At 54.5% G+C, this 12,126-nt stretch overlaps 2 protein-coding genes across 3 annotated transcripts; one reads left to right on the top strand and one right to left on the bottom strand.

Annotated features, from left to right (window-relative positions):
• Positions 1 to 3: 3 nt before the first annotated feature.
• Positions 4 to 5,660, bottom strand: LHFPL5 (LHFPL tetraspan subfamily member 5). 2 transcript variants are annotated; one of them, XM_071450348.1, is made up of 5 exons: positions 5,167 to 5,660; positions 4,978 to 5,085; positions 2,090 to 2,326; positions 863 to 895; positions 4 to 595 (listed from the first exon to the last, which is right to left on the bottom strand). In XM_071450348.1, the coding sequence occupies exons 1-4, from the start codon at positions 5,387 to 5,389 to the stop codon at positions 879 to 881; spliced, it is 585 nt and encodes a 194-aa protein (XP_071306449.1). In that variant the 5' UTR covers positions 5,390 to 5,660; the 3' UTR covers positions 4 to 595; positions 863 to 878. The 2 variants fall into 2 exon arrangements, with proteins under 2 accessions (XP_071306449.1, XP_071306448.1); XM_071450347.1 differs by having other exon boundaries at positions 4,978 to 5,660.
• Positions 5,661 to 7,317: 1,657 nt separating this feature from the next.
• Positions 7,318 to 8,798, top strand: CLPS (colipase). The gene is made up of 3 exons (XM_071450349.1): positions 7,318 to 7,517; positions 8,383 to 8,505; positions 8,586 to 8,798. Exons 1-3 carry the CDS (start codon positions 7,422 to 7,424, stop codon positions 8,718 to 8,720), a joined length of 354 nt encoding a protein of 117 aa, XP_071306450.1. The 5' UTR covers positions 7,318 to 7,421; the 3' UTR covers positions 8,721 to 8,798.
• The last annotated feature ends 3,328 nt before the right edge of the window (positions 8,799 to 12,126 follow it).

The raw sequence follows: 12,126 nt of genomic DNA, 5'->3' as shown, positions 1-12,126 counted from the left end.
TGCTTTGTCTTCTTTTTTTTTTTTCCTTTGTGAAAGCCCTGCAATAAACAGATTATTTAATTACTGAGCCCTAGTCTTCATACATTCCCCTTGTAATTCTGTTCTGAGTCAGAGGATGGAATTTTCACTAGTGAACATTCAGCTTTGATTTCCAGAATGAGATTTTGTTGCTGGTGTTGTGATCCATTTTAAAAAGGGGAGAAGAGTAAAAAATAAGACAACTCTGCTGGAATTTTTCCATTATCAAATACAGAGGGTTTCCTCTGCCCTCAGGAGAAAAGCACAAATCCCAAAACACTGATATTTTGGTGGTTTTTTTCTTTTTTTTTTAATTAATAAGTAATTTCCTTGAAAGAAGGTGTAAAAACCTCCCAAAAAGCAGCAAATTGCCATCCTTGCCCTCTTGTCCCTCTTGAACTCTTATGTCCATTTTGGGCTCTTTCCACCAAATAAGCTCCACAAGAGCTGTGAGCCAAGAGCAGCCCCATGGGTGAAGAAAACAGCTGTAGAAAATCCACAGAATTTGGTAAGTTTAAGCTTCCTAGAAGAGTCACTTGAAAGAAAAGGGCTGATGGAAGAAGAGCTCTGGATGTCCCTGGGAACAGAAAGAGTAAGGCAGCTGTTGGGAAATGTAGTTTGACTTCAAATTTTATGCTTTTTTTTTTTTTTTTTTTTGTACATGGCAAGTGTTTGTGCTTTCCCAGTTTTGGGAGGCAAAGCAAAGACAATTTCTTCTTTAACCACAAATAAAACCAATGTGACTCCAGCACCAAAATCAGCTGTCAATGCTTTGGTAATCAGAATTCACCAGTGACATTGTGGATGCTGGGAATATTAAAAATCTGTGTGGGTTACCACTTACATGGTGATCAGCTCTGTCAGTCATTTCCCTCTTCTGTAAAACAAAAAGAGAAGTGTAGAGTTAGTGTGTAAAACTGAAAGGATGAATCTGTTTTGCAGGTTTGTTTTCAAAAAGGAAGATGTTTAAAATGAGAAGAAAGTCCCAGAGGCCTGGGAAATGTAATCTGGGTGAATTTGGGCTCCTGCCTTGTTCTCCATCAGTTTTCTGCTGCTGGCTCTCCCTGCCTACAGAGCAGTGTGTGACTGTGGCAGGGATGGAGGCACCCATCATCCACTCAAGCAGCAGCAATGACCTTGATGCCTTAAGGCTGAGCTTTCATCTTTTCCAGACTCTGTACTGTATTGGTATTTAACTCTGGACTTCACATAAAGCATTAGCAGGTTCTCCTCACAGCTCAGTCACACAGAACAATCCTTTTCCAGCCCCAAGCCAAGGACACTCCCGCAGCTTCAGCCCAAAAAGTGCAAACAACAGGGAATGGAGAAGGATGGAACTGCAGAACCTGGAGCTGGAATTGGACAATGAACCCCAGCATGGAAATGGACCAAAACTTATAAAAGTGTGAAAACTCGTGACTCAGGGTCCATTTTGGGTGGAGCCACAGCCAGGCTCTTGTACTGCCCAAGGTACATCCTTTGAAGGCCTTTTAGTATTTATTAAATTTCCTTTTATTAAAATATTATTTTAATAAATAATACTGATAATATAATAGAATTAAAGAGTTATATTAAATAATAATTATATTTGATAATAATTATATTCGATAATAATTGTATTCAATAATAATTATATTCAATAATAATTATATTCAATAATAATTATAATCAATACTATAATTAGTAATATAATTAAAATATTATTTTAATAAATATTTATTAATAATTATATTCAATAATAATTATAATCAATACTATAATCAATAATATAATTAAAATATTATTTTAATACATATTTATTAATAATTATAATCAATAATAATTATAATCAATAATATAATTAATAATATAATTAAAATATTATTTTAATAAATATTTATTAATAATTGTAATGAATAATAATTATAATCAATACTATAATAATATAATTAAAACATTATTTTAATAAATATTTATTAAAATTCCTACTTTATTCCTTTAACTCTGTCTGCCTCTGTTCCAGGCAGCCTCTCAAGGCACCACCCTTGAATCGCTGTTCAGGAGCCTGCAGGGGCAATCCCACCACACCCACCTTTGTCCTCCACTTTGAAATCCGAGGGGAGGAGGTTGTCCTGCCGGTTGCCCAGCACGAAGGCCAGGAAGGAGAGGATGAGGGCGTCCAGGATGCCGATGATGCACAGGATGTAGGCCCAGCGCACGGTGCAGGCGCCCAGCGTGTATTTGTCGGTTTTGTCCCCGCACATTCTCCTCACCTCGGTGGAGTCCCAGCCATCGGGGTAGATCAGGCAGCCAATCATCAGCCCTGTAGCTGCAGGGACAGGGGCACACTCAGCTCCTGAGCTGATGATGATGATGCCTGAGATTTTTAGCCTTTTATGTTTTACATAAATTTGTAGCTTTGTGGATTGCTGTAGGTTCTAGTATTTTTTCTTTCTTCCCTACCTTTAGGAATAGTAAGCTAACCTTATAAACACATTCCTAAATGTTGTTTAGTCTTATTCCAAGAAGAGAACTAACTTCAAGAACGTTCTCTTTTCCAACCAGGATCTGGACCAGACATAACAAAAGTGGAGCAAAAGAAACCCCTGGACTGCTTCCAGAGGGTCAGGGAATTATTCCCTAACCAACTAACCTTTTGACTGGACAGTGGATGATAAGTGCACTGATCTCTTAACCTTATAAAAATTGTAGAATTGCTATATCACATGTACTTTTCACCATGTTGTTCACCTGAAAGCTTTCAACTAAAGGTTTGCTTTTATACTCACCCCAATTGGAAAAATGCATTCTATTTTCCAGGCACCAGCACTGAAGTGGAGAGAGCAGCTGGAGGAGCAAACATCATGCTGCAAACACATCAGGGGCTACAGCCCTGTCCCTTGAAGGCGCTGGGGTTGCTCATCCCCGTGGGCTGTGCTGAGCTGCACAGGCAGGGAGGAGCAGGATCTGCTGTGCTGCCTTCCCCGAGCCAAGGACGAGCAGCATCAGCATCTCCTGCCCCAGCGTTGCCCAGGCAACATCTCTGCTCCCTCTGCACAGGGCCCTGCCCGTGGCACTCCAAGGAAATATCTCCAAACAGAACTGGAATGGATTTAGTCTGAGTGAGTGCAAACCCTGGCCTAGCACCTTGCAGCCTATTCCAGCTCAGGGTTTGCTGAGGTGGAGCTGCTGTCAGCAGCAGCTTTGTGGGCAGATAATTCTGCTTGTTCAGCTGTGGTGGTTCCAGCAGCAGCTCCTGCTCAGAGCTCACACAAAACCTTGGGAGCTGCTCCAGCCTGGGCACGGGTCCCTTAGCACCTCACCTCACCTTTGCACAGCAGCTGTGCCAGCAGGTTGATGAAGGGCAGCTCATGCCCCAGAATCTCAGAAGTGCCTTTTTCCCCCACTCAGAGAAATTTTATTTACTGGACAAGAACAATGACCAGGCTTGGGGTGAGTTCATATGCAAGGTTTTGGGACATGATTAACAAAAGCCCTTCACATGCTCCACTCTCATGTTGGAAGTAACTGCTGCAGATGTGGGGCAGTCCCTGACTCCTGTCACACAAGAAACCAGCCCATGGTGGACAAGCAGATGTTTGTCCCTGCCCCTCATGGGCATCTGCAGCCTTCTCAAATGCTCTTTGTCCCACACCTGTGCTCCTTCTCTGCCACCAGGTGCTCAGAAACCAGAACCCCCTTCTGGGGCACTGGCCTTGTCCTTTGCCAAGTTTTGCCATGTTTGTCCTTTGCCATGTTTTCTTTTCCCTTGGCTTGGGGACAAGCCAGCAGCAAGGTGAGCAGGCAGCTTCCTTACCTGCAGAGAGGATTTCTCTTCATGGAAAAGCAGTTGGATAACTGCACACAGAATAAATCTTCCCTGTAACTAACAGAGAAATGGGGGAAGTGGGAAAGAAATAATTTCTGTGAAATTGTGCCCTGGTTCAGAGCAAAGGCCAGGATATTGATCCCCTCTTAGCCCGCCCACTTTGTAAAATAATTCCTAAAATGCAGCAGTACCTGTCCATCTGGCAGAACTGCCTGGGACAATTTTCTCTCCCCCCATTCAGAACAAGAACAAAAAATGGAAAAACCCCGACTGCCACAGCAAAGCCTCTCTCTGCTGCCGCTCCCCAGGAGGCTGAGCTGCCCCAAGCTTCTTATCTAAATCTTTGCTTGAGCTCGATTCTTTAGCTGGGAACTGAAGGAACCCCGCTGCCCCCTCCCACGGGTGGCCCCGGCTCACATCAATCATTCAGCAGCACCAGAGCCCTGGCTCGGGTTCCAGCTGAGCCAGGAGTTGGGTTACAGGTGTCTCAGGTGCCCTGGGGGGAGATGGGGAAGGCTTGAGAGCCGCGGGGATGAGCAGCAAAGGGAGAAAATGCCAGTGATGGTGCCAAATCAATCAGCCAGCCCCTCCTCGTGTTCCATCTTGCTCGTGCATTATTCCCCGAGCTCAGGGAATTTGTACAATGAGCCAGAAAACGTCAGCGCTGTGTGCCCGCTCCGTTCCTGCAGGATCCCAAACACAGGAGAGCGCTCTGTGCCCTGGGGGGGCTTTTTTGGTGCTCTCAAACTGATCCTCTGAAGCCTCCCTGCGGCTGAGCAGGAGCGGTGGCGATGGGAGAAGCTGCTCCGGGCAAGTTTTGGCAGCCACAAGGTTTGGGGCCACAAGGTTTGGCAGCCACAGTGTTTGGGGCCACAAGGTTTGGGGCCACAAGGTTTGGAGCCACAAGGTTTGGCAGCAGCACCTGGGGAAGCATCACCAGACATGCGGCGCGTCTGCTGCGCCTCGGCTGCTCTGGAAGGAGTTTTTTACTAAAAACTCCCCACTGTTAACCAGGCAGGGGGAACACATGGCATGGAGGTGACCCTGGGGTCTCTTAACAAGCCAAACCCCCATCCCCAGCAGAGTCGGGGGCGGAAAGGGAAAAGGGGCGGCCCCGGGAGCCCCCCCGTGCCTCCCCCAGCCCCGCTCACCCGCTGCCAGCTGCATCCAGGCACAGACTTTGTACACGGTGGCCGCGTTGCAGAAGAAGAAGAGGCTGAAGCAGAGGATGGTGCCGATGATGAGGAAGGTGGAGATGCCTACGAAGAACATGGCAGTTTTGAAGGCACTGGAGGGGATGGTGCCGAAGTCCAGGGGGCTGCCCTTGCAGATGAGCTCACCGGTGAGCGCGTTGCCGATGCAGTAGGAGAAGAGGCCGAAGTAGCCGGCCTGCGGCGTGTCGATGCTGTCGCCGATCCAGTAGGGCTGGATGAAGGTCACCACCATCAGGATGGAGAAGCAGAGCGTGAAGAGGGCCCAGAGCACTCCCATGGCCCGCGCGTTCCGCACATAATTGGTGTGGTAGATCCGGGCCGCCTCCTGCGCCGGCAGCAGCTTGGTCATGGCTGGGGAGCGGCACCGGCACCGGCCCCGGGGCTCCCGCTCCGACCCCGGGGCTCCCGGTCCCGCTCCGGCCCCGCTCCCGGTCCCGCTCCGACCCCGGGGCTCCCGCTCCGGCCCCGCCCGGCAGCAGCGGCGGGACCGCCCCGGGGGGCGGTGGCGAGACCTCCTCCCACCCCCGGTGAGCCGGGGGGGACTCGGGAGGAGCCGGAGCGACCCCGCTGCCGCAGCCGGAGGGGGCGGGCGGGGCCTTTCGGGACGCGCTCCCGGGATGCTCCTGAGCGAGGATGCGCCCTGCGTGCCTGGGATGCTCCCTCGGGATGCGCCCTTCGCCTCCTCCGTGTGCCCTAAGATGCACCCCGGGGTAACCCAAATATCGCCAGCGTGCACCCCAAGGTCTGTCCTGGGGTGCACCCTGTGCCGCTGGGCTGTGCCCTGCAGTGCCCTCAGGGCTGCACTCTCTGTCCCCCTGTACCCTGCAATGCCCTCAGGGCTGCACTCTGTGTCCCCCCTGTGCCCTGCAGTGCCCTTAGGGCTGCACTCTGTGTCCCCCTGTACCCTGCAATGCTCTCAGGGCTGCACTCTGTGTCCCCCCCTGTGCCCTGCAGTGCCCTTAGGGCTGCACTCTGTCCCCCCCTGTGCCCCCAGTAACGCCCTGGGCCGTGCCCTGCACACCCAGGAAGTGCCTGGGCTGCCCCCCACACCCCTGGGTGTGCCCCAGGATGTGCCACACGCCCTGGGATGTGTCGTGACCCCCACAATGTGCCAGGGACTGATGCAGCAGCCCTTGGGCTCCCGACCAGTGTAGGAGGCCCCTGGTGACAGGGGCTGGAAGGGCAGGGGGTCGCAGCCAAGGGGACACAGAATTTGGGACACATCACAGGCCATGGGTGCCACGGGACAGTGTGATGGTCACCCTGCAGCCAGTGCCAGCCTCAGCATCACCCCTGTGGCTGTCAAAGCCCAGGGCTATGTGGCCATTAATCAAGTCCAAGCCACTGTGGGCATGAAAATCTGTGCCATTCTCAGGGCTGTTTGCCTTTCATCAGCCCCATCCCCCCCAGCACTGAAACACAGCAAATATTTGGCAGGGCAGGAGAAGTGCTGGCCCTTGGGCTGGGGACCTTGCTGGGCTCTGGATCCTTGCAGGGGCCTCTGCTTTCCTGCACTACATGAACTTTCTCCAGCAGGTTTCTTGGTGCCCTTGGTTCCATTTGAGAGATGGAGGATCTGGTGGCTTTCCCATGGAGCAGAGCTCCTGCTGTGGCAGCCAGCCCTCACTTTGGCCAGGAGACATCAGCAGCAGCCAGCAAGGAGGGCACCCCAGAGAGCTGCAGCTCCACGGGGAAGCAGAGGAGGAAGAGGAAGCACAGAAGTGGAAGGGGGCCCTAATGGAAGCTGTCCATTAGGGCGCCCTAAGCTGTATTTTCACTGGTGGCAGCAGGCAGGCAAGGAGACTGCCTAGGGCTCCTGAGGGTGCTGATTAGGTGAGGGTGTTAATTATTATATATAACATATATATAATATATATTATCCCACCCCTGGGAGCAGCATGGTTCCTGAGGGAGAAGGGGGAGAGAGGGAGAGCCTGGGGGGGGAAGGGGCCAAGAGAGAGCCTGGTCTGCCTCCCACAGCTTAACAGGGAGATTCAAAGTGGGTGTGGAGCAAGACTGGGGTCAATGGGATTACAGATACCTGACACTGCAGGGGAGGGTCACAGGCTTGGAATAAACCGTGCATTTTGGGGGGGTGAGGCAGAGCAAACCATTGAACTAAAATGTAACACCACACACGAGTGCCATTATTTTGTGTTCCCTTTGGCCAAAGGAGCTGCTAAAGGGCAGGTTGGGGACAGTCACCTGGGGACAGTCACCTGGGGACAGGACCTGGCTGCCCTGGCATGGCTGGGCCCAGTGCAGCAGTGTCCCAATGCCACGAGCTGAGGTGTGATAGGAGCAGCCACATCAGCTGATGGAGATTGTGGCTGGCTATAAAACACCTGCTGGCGCCATGGCAGAGCCACACCGAGCCCACCATGGCCAAGGTGCTGCCTGCCTGCCTGCTCCTGGCCCTGCTGCTCCTGGCCCCAGCCCTGCTGGCACAGCAGGAGCGAGGGCTCATCTTCAACCTGGTAAGGGGACACCAGCCCTGTGCTTGGCAGGAGGGTCCCACTGCTGCAAGGGACACGCACGGAGGGTTGGAGGTGTCTGTGGGGTTTTCTGGTGTTGTGAGGGAGCTTGGAGCCTGCGAAATCAGCTCTGTAAAGGGATAGGGAACACAGAAAGGGGAGCAGACAAACTCTCAGCTGCTTGAGCCAGCCAGGACCCCCAGCCTGGATGGGTCACAGGGCCTGGGGAGGGGAAATGCTTTCCCTGTGGTGTGACCGTGTTCACAGGGGTCTTAGGTTGAGGGAAGAGATGAGAATCTGACTCCATGTTTCAGAAGGCTTGATTTATTATTTTATGATATGTATTATATTAAAACTATACTAAAAGAATAGAAGAACGGATTTCATCAGAAGGCTGGCTAAGAATAGAATAAGAAAGAAAGATAAAGGCTTGTGTCTCGGACTCTCTGACCGAGCCAGCCAGACTGTGATTGGCCATTAATTAGAAACAACCACATGAGCCCAATCCCAGATGCACCTGTTGCATTCCACAGCAGCAGATAACCATTGGTTACATTTTGTTCCTGAGGCCTCTCAGCTTCTCAGGAGGAAAAATCCTAAGGAAAGGATTTTCCATAAAAGATGTCTGCGACACTGTGGTGTCTCAGCCCTCCTGTGAGTCCAGCAAAAAACCACTTTGAGGTGAGAGGTATTTTGGGCCAGACTCAGGAAATGCTGCAGAGTGGGGCGTGGGGGCAGTGGTGCTGAGCATCAGCCAACAGGCAGAGCTGGTGTTCATCACCCACCCAAACCCCCGGGCTCACAGACAGGGTGAGATTAAAGGGGAGCAAAGAGGGATCTGGTGCTCAGGCCCTGCCTTGTGCTGCAGGACACGGGGGAGCTGTGCCTGCAGAGTGCCCAGTGCAAGAGCGGCTGCTGCCACCGAACCGACGGCCTCAGCCTGGCCCGCTGTGCCCCAAAGGCGGCTGAGACCCAGGAGTGCTCCCCAAAGGTAGGTGCTCCCTGCTCCCAGCGCTGGGCAGGCATGGGGCACGTCCCCCCCACACTGCACTGAGCCCTTGTTCCCTGCAGAGCATCTATGGGGTCTACTACAAGTGTCCCTGCGAGAGCGGCTTGACCTGTGAGGCCAATAAAACCATCGTGGGCTCCATCATCAACAAAAACTTTGGGGTCTGCAAGGACCCCCAGGAGTCCAGCAGGCGGTGAAGAAAGAGCCCCCCTGTGCCCCTCTGTGCTGCCCCTGCCTTTCCCCCTCTCCTGGGTCTAGCTGTGGGAGAATTTGAATAAAGACCAGCTTCTGCCGAGCTGCAAGGTGTAGTTTTCACTAAAACCTGGTGTGAAGGTTCACCAAACCTGGCCCAGGATGGGGAGAGCAGGGCCAGACAGTCCCTGAAGAAACCACCAGGACGTGATGGCTTTACCTGTGTGTGCAATCATGCAACAATCTGGGCTGGGCCAGCAGCAAGCCATGGGCTGAGCTCTGCTCCAGGTGAGTTTTAAAAAGGAGATGCAGGGAAGGGGAAGATGCAGCAGCCCCAGGATCTGAGGGAGCTGCTTGGGGTGTGCTGGCCTCAGTTTATTTCCTGCTGTAGCACACAGCAGGGTGAGGAAGAGGAGGCAGCTGTCTGGCAGAGCTGTGGAAGCAGCAGGAGAGGAGGGGATCATCAGAGGGGGTGTTCTTGGCTCCTCCAGTGCAGACTTCATTCACCCCATGTTTTTCTGTCCCTGGGGATCACAAGAACCAGGCACCCACAGTGCCACTGCCCCGAGGGCTCTGCCCCAGCTGGGGAGGCCACAAAGGCTGGGGGCAACCCCTGCCAGCTGCAGAGGTGCTGCAGGAAACTTTATTTTCAAGGACAAGGGTGACTGGCAGCTTGAGGATCTGCAGCTGCAGAAACACCAGGGACACGTCTGGGAGGGTGGCGCAGCTTGGGGGAGTCCCCATTGTTGAAGGGGAACATGGGGGGCAATATGGGGACCAGTCTGGCTCAGAGGGGCTGCAAGAGGAGAAAATTCTGAGCTGGGTTTTAGTTTTAAACGCGTGGCAGGTGGTTAAAATCTGGAGGGGTCTTGCTCTCGTTGTCGCGGTGGTCCTGGCAGGAGGCCACCAGATCAATGTCCTCAGTGGTGCAGGATGAGCTGTGGGCTAAGGGGCGGCTGGGGACAGGGATGGGGACAGCAGCCGCTGTCCTGCAGCAGCCAGGCAGCCCAAGGGACGCAGGACAGGGGGTCTCTCCCTGGATCCCCCTCTCTGCGGGGTCCCCACGCTGTTCCACAGCACCGGGAGCAGCCGGAGAGGCTGGGACACGCACGGGGACCCGGGGAGCCCTGCCTGCCCCAAAGCCCGGCCGGACTCTGTGCTCCTGCCGGGGCAGGGTGGGAGTGAGCAACGCCCGGGACCGGCAGAGGGCAGCGGCACCGTGCCCACGGCCCCGCAGGGACCCCGGCCCCGCAGGGACCCCGGCCCAGGGCAGCGCAGCCCTGGGGGTCCCTGAAATGCCCCCCGAGCTCTGCCACCCCTCGACTCCTGCAGTGGGGGGCAAGGGGGGCAGTGATGTTTGGGGTGGGGCAGGCAGGGCCAAACTCTGGGCTGCTTGATGGGGTTTTTGTGGTGTCCCGGTTTTTGTGGTGTCCCCATGCTGGCAGAAGGACGATGGGGGCACCAGAGAGGTGGGAAGGGAGGGGGCTGTGCTGAGGTGGGGTCGCATAAATCCCCCTCCCTCCCTCCTCCCCCCGCCCCATCTCAGCCCTATATTTACTGGTGAAGCCGCAGCTTTGTTTTGGCAGCTCTGGGCTGGTAAATATTGGCTTAAACCGAAAACCAGACGCTGCCTGACTCACGGCGTCTTAACAAACACAGGAAGGGGCCCCTGGTGCGTGTGGGGTGCTGGCAGCCCTGGGGACAGACCCAGGGTGAGCGGGGCATCCTTGAGCAGGAGGGCTCTGCTGCAGCCAGGGTCCCTGTGGGGAGATGGGGCAAGGAGGGGCACAAGCATTGGGGTGCCCCTTCCTCCTCCCCTGCCCTGCACAGGGTAAAAAGCAGCGGGGAAAATGAGACTGAAGGGCAGCGCAAGATCCCCGCCCCAGGCTCACCCCAGCAGCAGGATTGTCCCCCCTGTCCCAGCCCGTCCCCTCCGGGTCAGCCGAGGGTGCCCCATTTCCCAGGGATGTTGTGGCACTGCCCCCGCCGCGGTGCCCCCTCACCCGCCCTGCCCGAGGGTACAGGATGTTCTCACCCAGCCCGGCTCCCGCGCCCCAACCTCTCCCCGCCTCTCCCCCCTTTCCGCCAGCCCTCGGCCTTCACCTCTCCTCCTCTGCGCTGCTTTAACCCTTTTATTCACCCCCAGACAGCGCCTTTTCCTCTCCTTTTTCTCTTTCTTGATTTCTTCTTAATTTCTGCACGGATGCGCTGAAACTCCTTCTCTACCCACTGCGGGGTATCCCTGCACCCCCAGCTTGCTGCAGCTCCAGTGGGGTGCCCACCCAGGGCCCAGCTTTGCAGACACCCCCAGAAAAGTCCCCCCACTGCCAGCCTTGCAAAACACTCCAAGGAAAACCTCTGTGTGTGTGTCTGTCTGTCTGTCTGTGTGTCTGTGTGTTTGCTCCTGCAACCCTCTGTACCCTGGGGGCACAGGGGCTGCCAGCCCCAGCCCTGGGAGGGGGAAATGTGGGGTTTTTGGGGGGCCTGAGGTGCCCCTGGCCCCCACGGTGGAAGGGACAGGCAGCAGCCCTGCAGCTCCAGCCTAGGACAGTGGTTCCAGTGGGGAAAGACCCCAGGCACAGCCTGATTAATTCCGTGTCCCCAGGCACAGTTTGGGGACAGTTTGCTGCCCCAGTTTGCTGCAGCCTGGAGTGAGGAGGGGCCTGATCCTGCAGCAGGGTCAGGGGCACTCCTGGGCTGTGGGTTGGGGGGCACAGGGGGGGCTTTGGGACATTTCAGGGCTGTTTGTGCCTGAGGGGCTGCCCAGAGCCAGCTGGGGTGCACAGAGGTGTTTGGGGGTGCACAGAGGCACCTGGGGCTCCCTGCCTGCTCTTGGCCCTGGGTTTGCTCCCCCCATAAACCTTAACCCCAAGTGGTGCTCAGGACGTGGCTGGGGCAGCCCGGGAGGGCAGCAGCCCCTCTCAGGGTGTCCCTTGGCCACAGCAGGACCCAGAGGGATGAAACACATCCCTGCAGGGTGTGGGACACCCCTAGCCAGCACCAGGGATTTGGGGAATCCCAAACCCTCGGGGAGATGCCCCAGCGTGCCCCCACCACCCTCTGCTGGCCTGGGACACCTCAAGCTGTGCCTGCAGCAGCAAAACCTCCCTGGCAGCTCCAGGTCGTGGGGCACAGTGGGGTGCAGACCCCAACTGCAGACCCCAGGGATGGGGGGGCCTGATCCTGTCACTGAGAGTTTTCCTAAATCTGGGCCAGGTTTTTGCTGTCCCAGGGAGATGGCTTTGGGATGATGCTGGCGAGAAGCCATCCTTCAAGCTCTCTCTGGAAGAAAAGCAACCTTTCTAGCAAAAAGAAAAAAAAAATAAATTCATGGAAAGCTCTGGTTTGCCTCTTCTTGCCAAAACCAATTGTTGATGATTTTTCACGGCTGCTTTGGCTTTGCCTTTGCCT

Source organism: Agelaius tricolor, unplaced genomic scaffold (genome assembly GCF_023055355.1).
Source record: "Agelaius tricolor isolate 1412-34295 unplaced genomic scaffold, bAgeTri1.0.p SCAF_30, whole genome shotgun sequence".
Classification (NCBI taxonomy): Eukaryota; Metazoa; Chordata; class Aves; order Passeriformes; family Icteridae; genus Agelaius; species Agelaius tricolor.
This window is presented reverse-complemented; position numbering and strand designations above follow the sequence as displayed.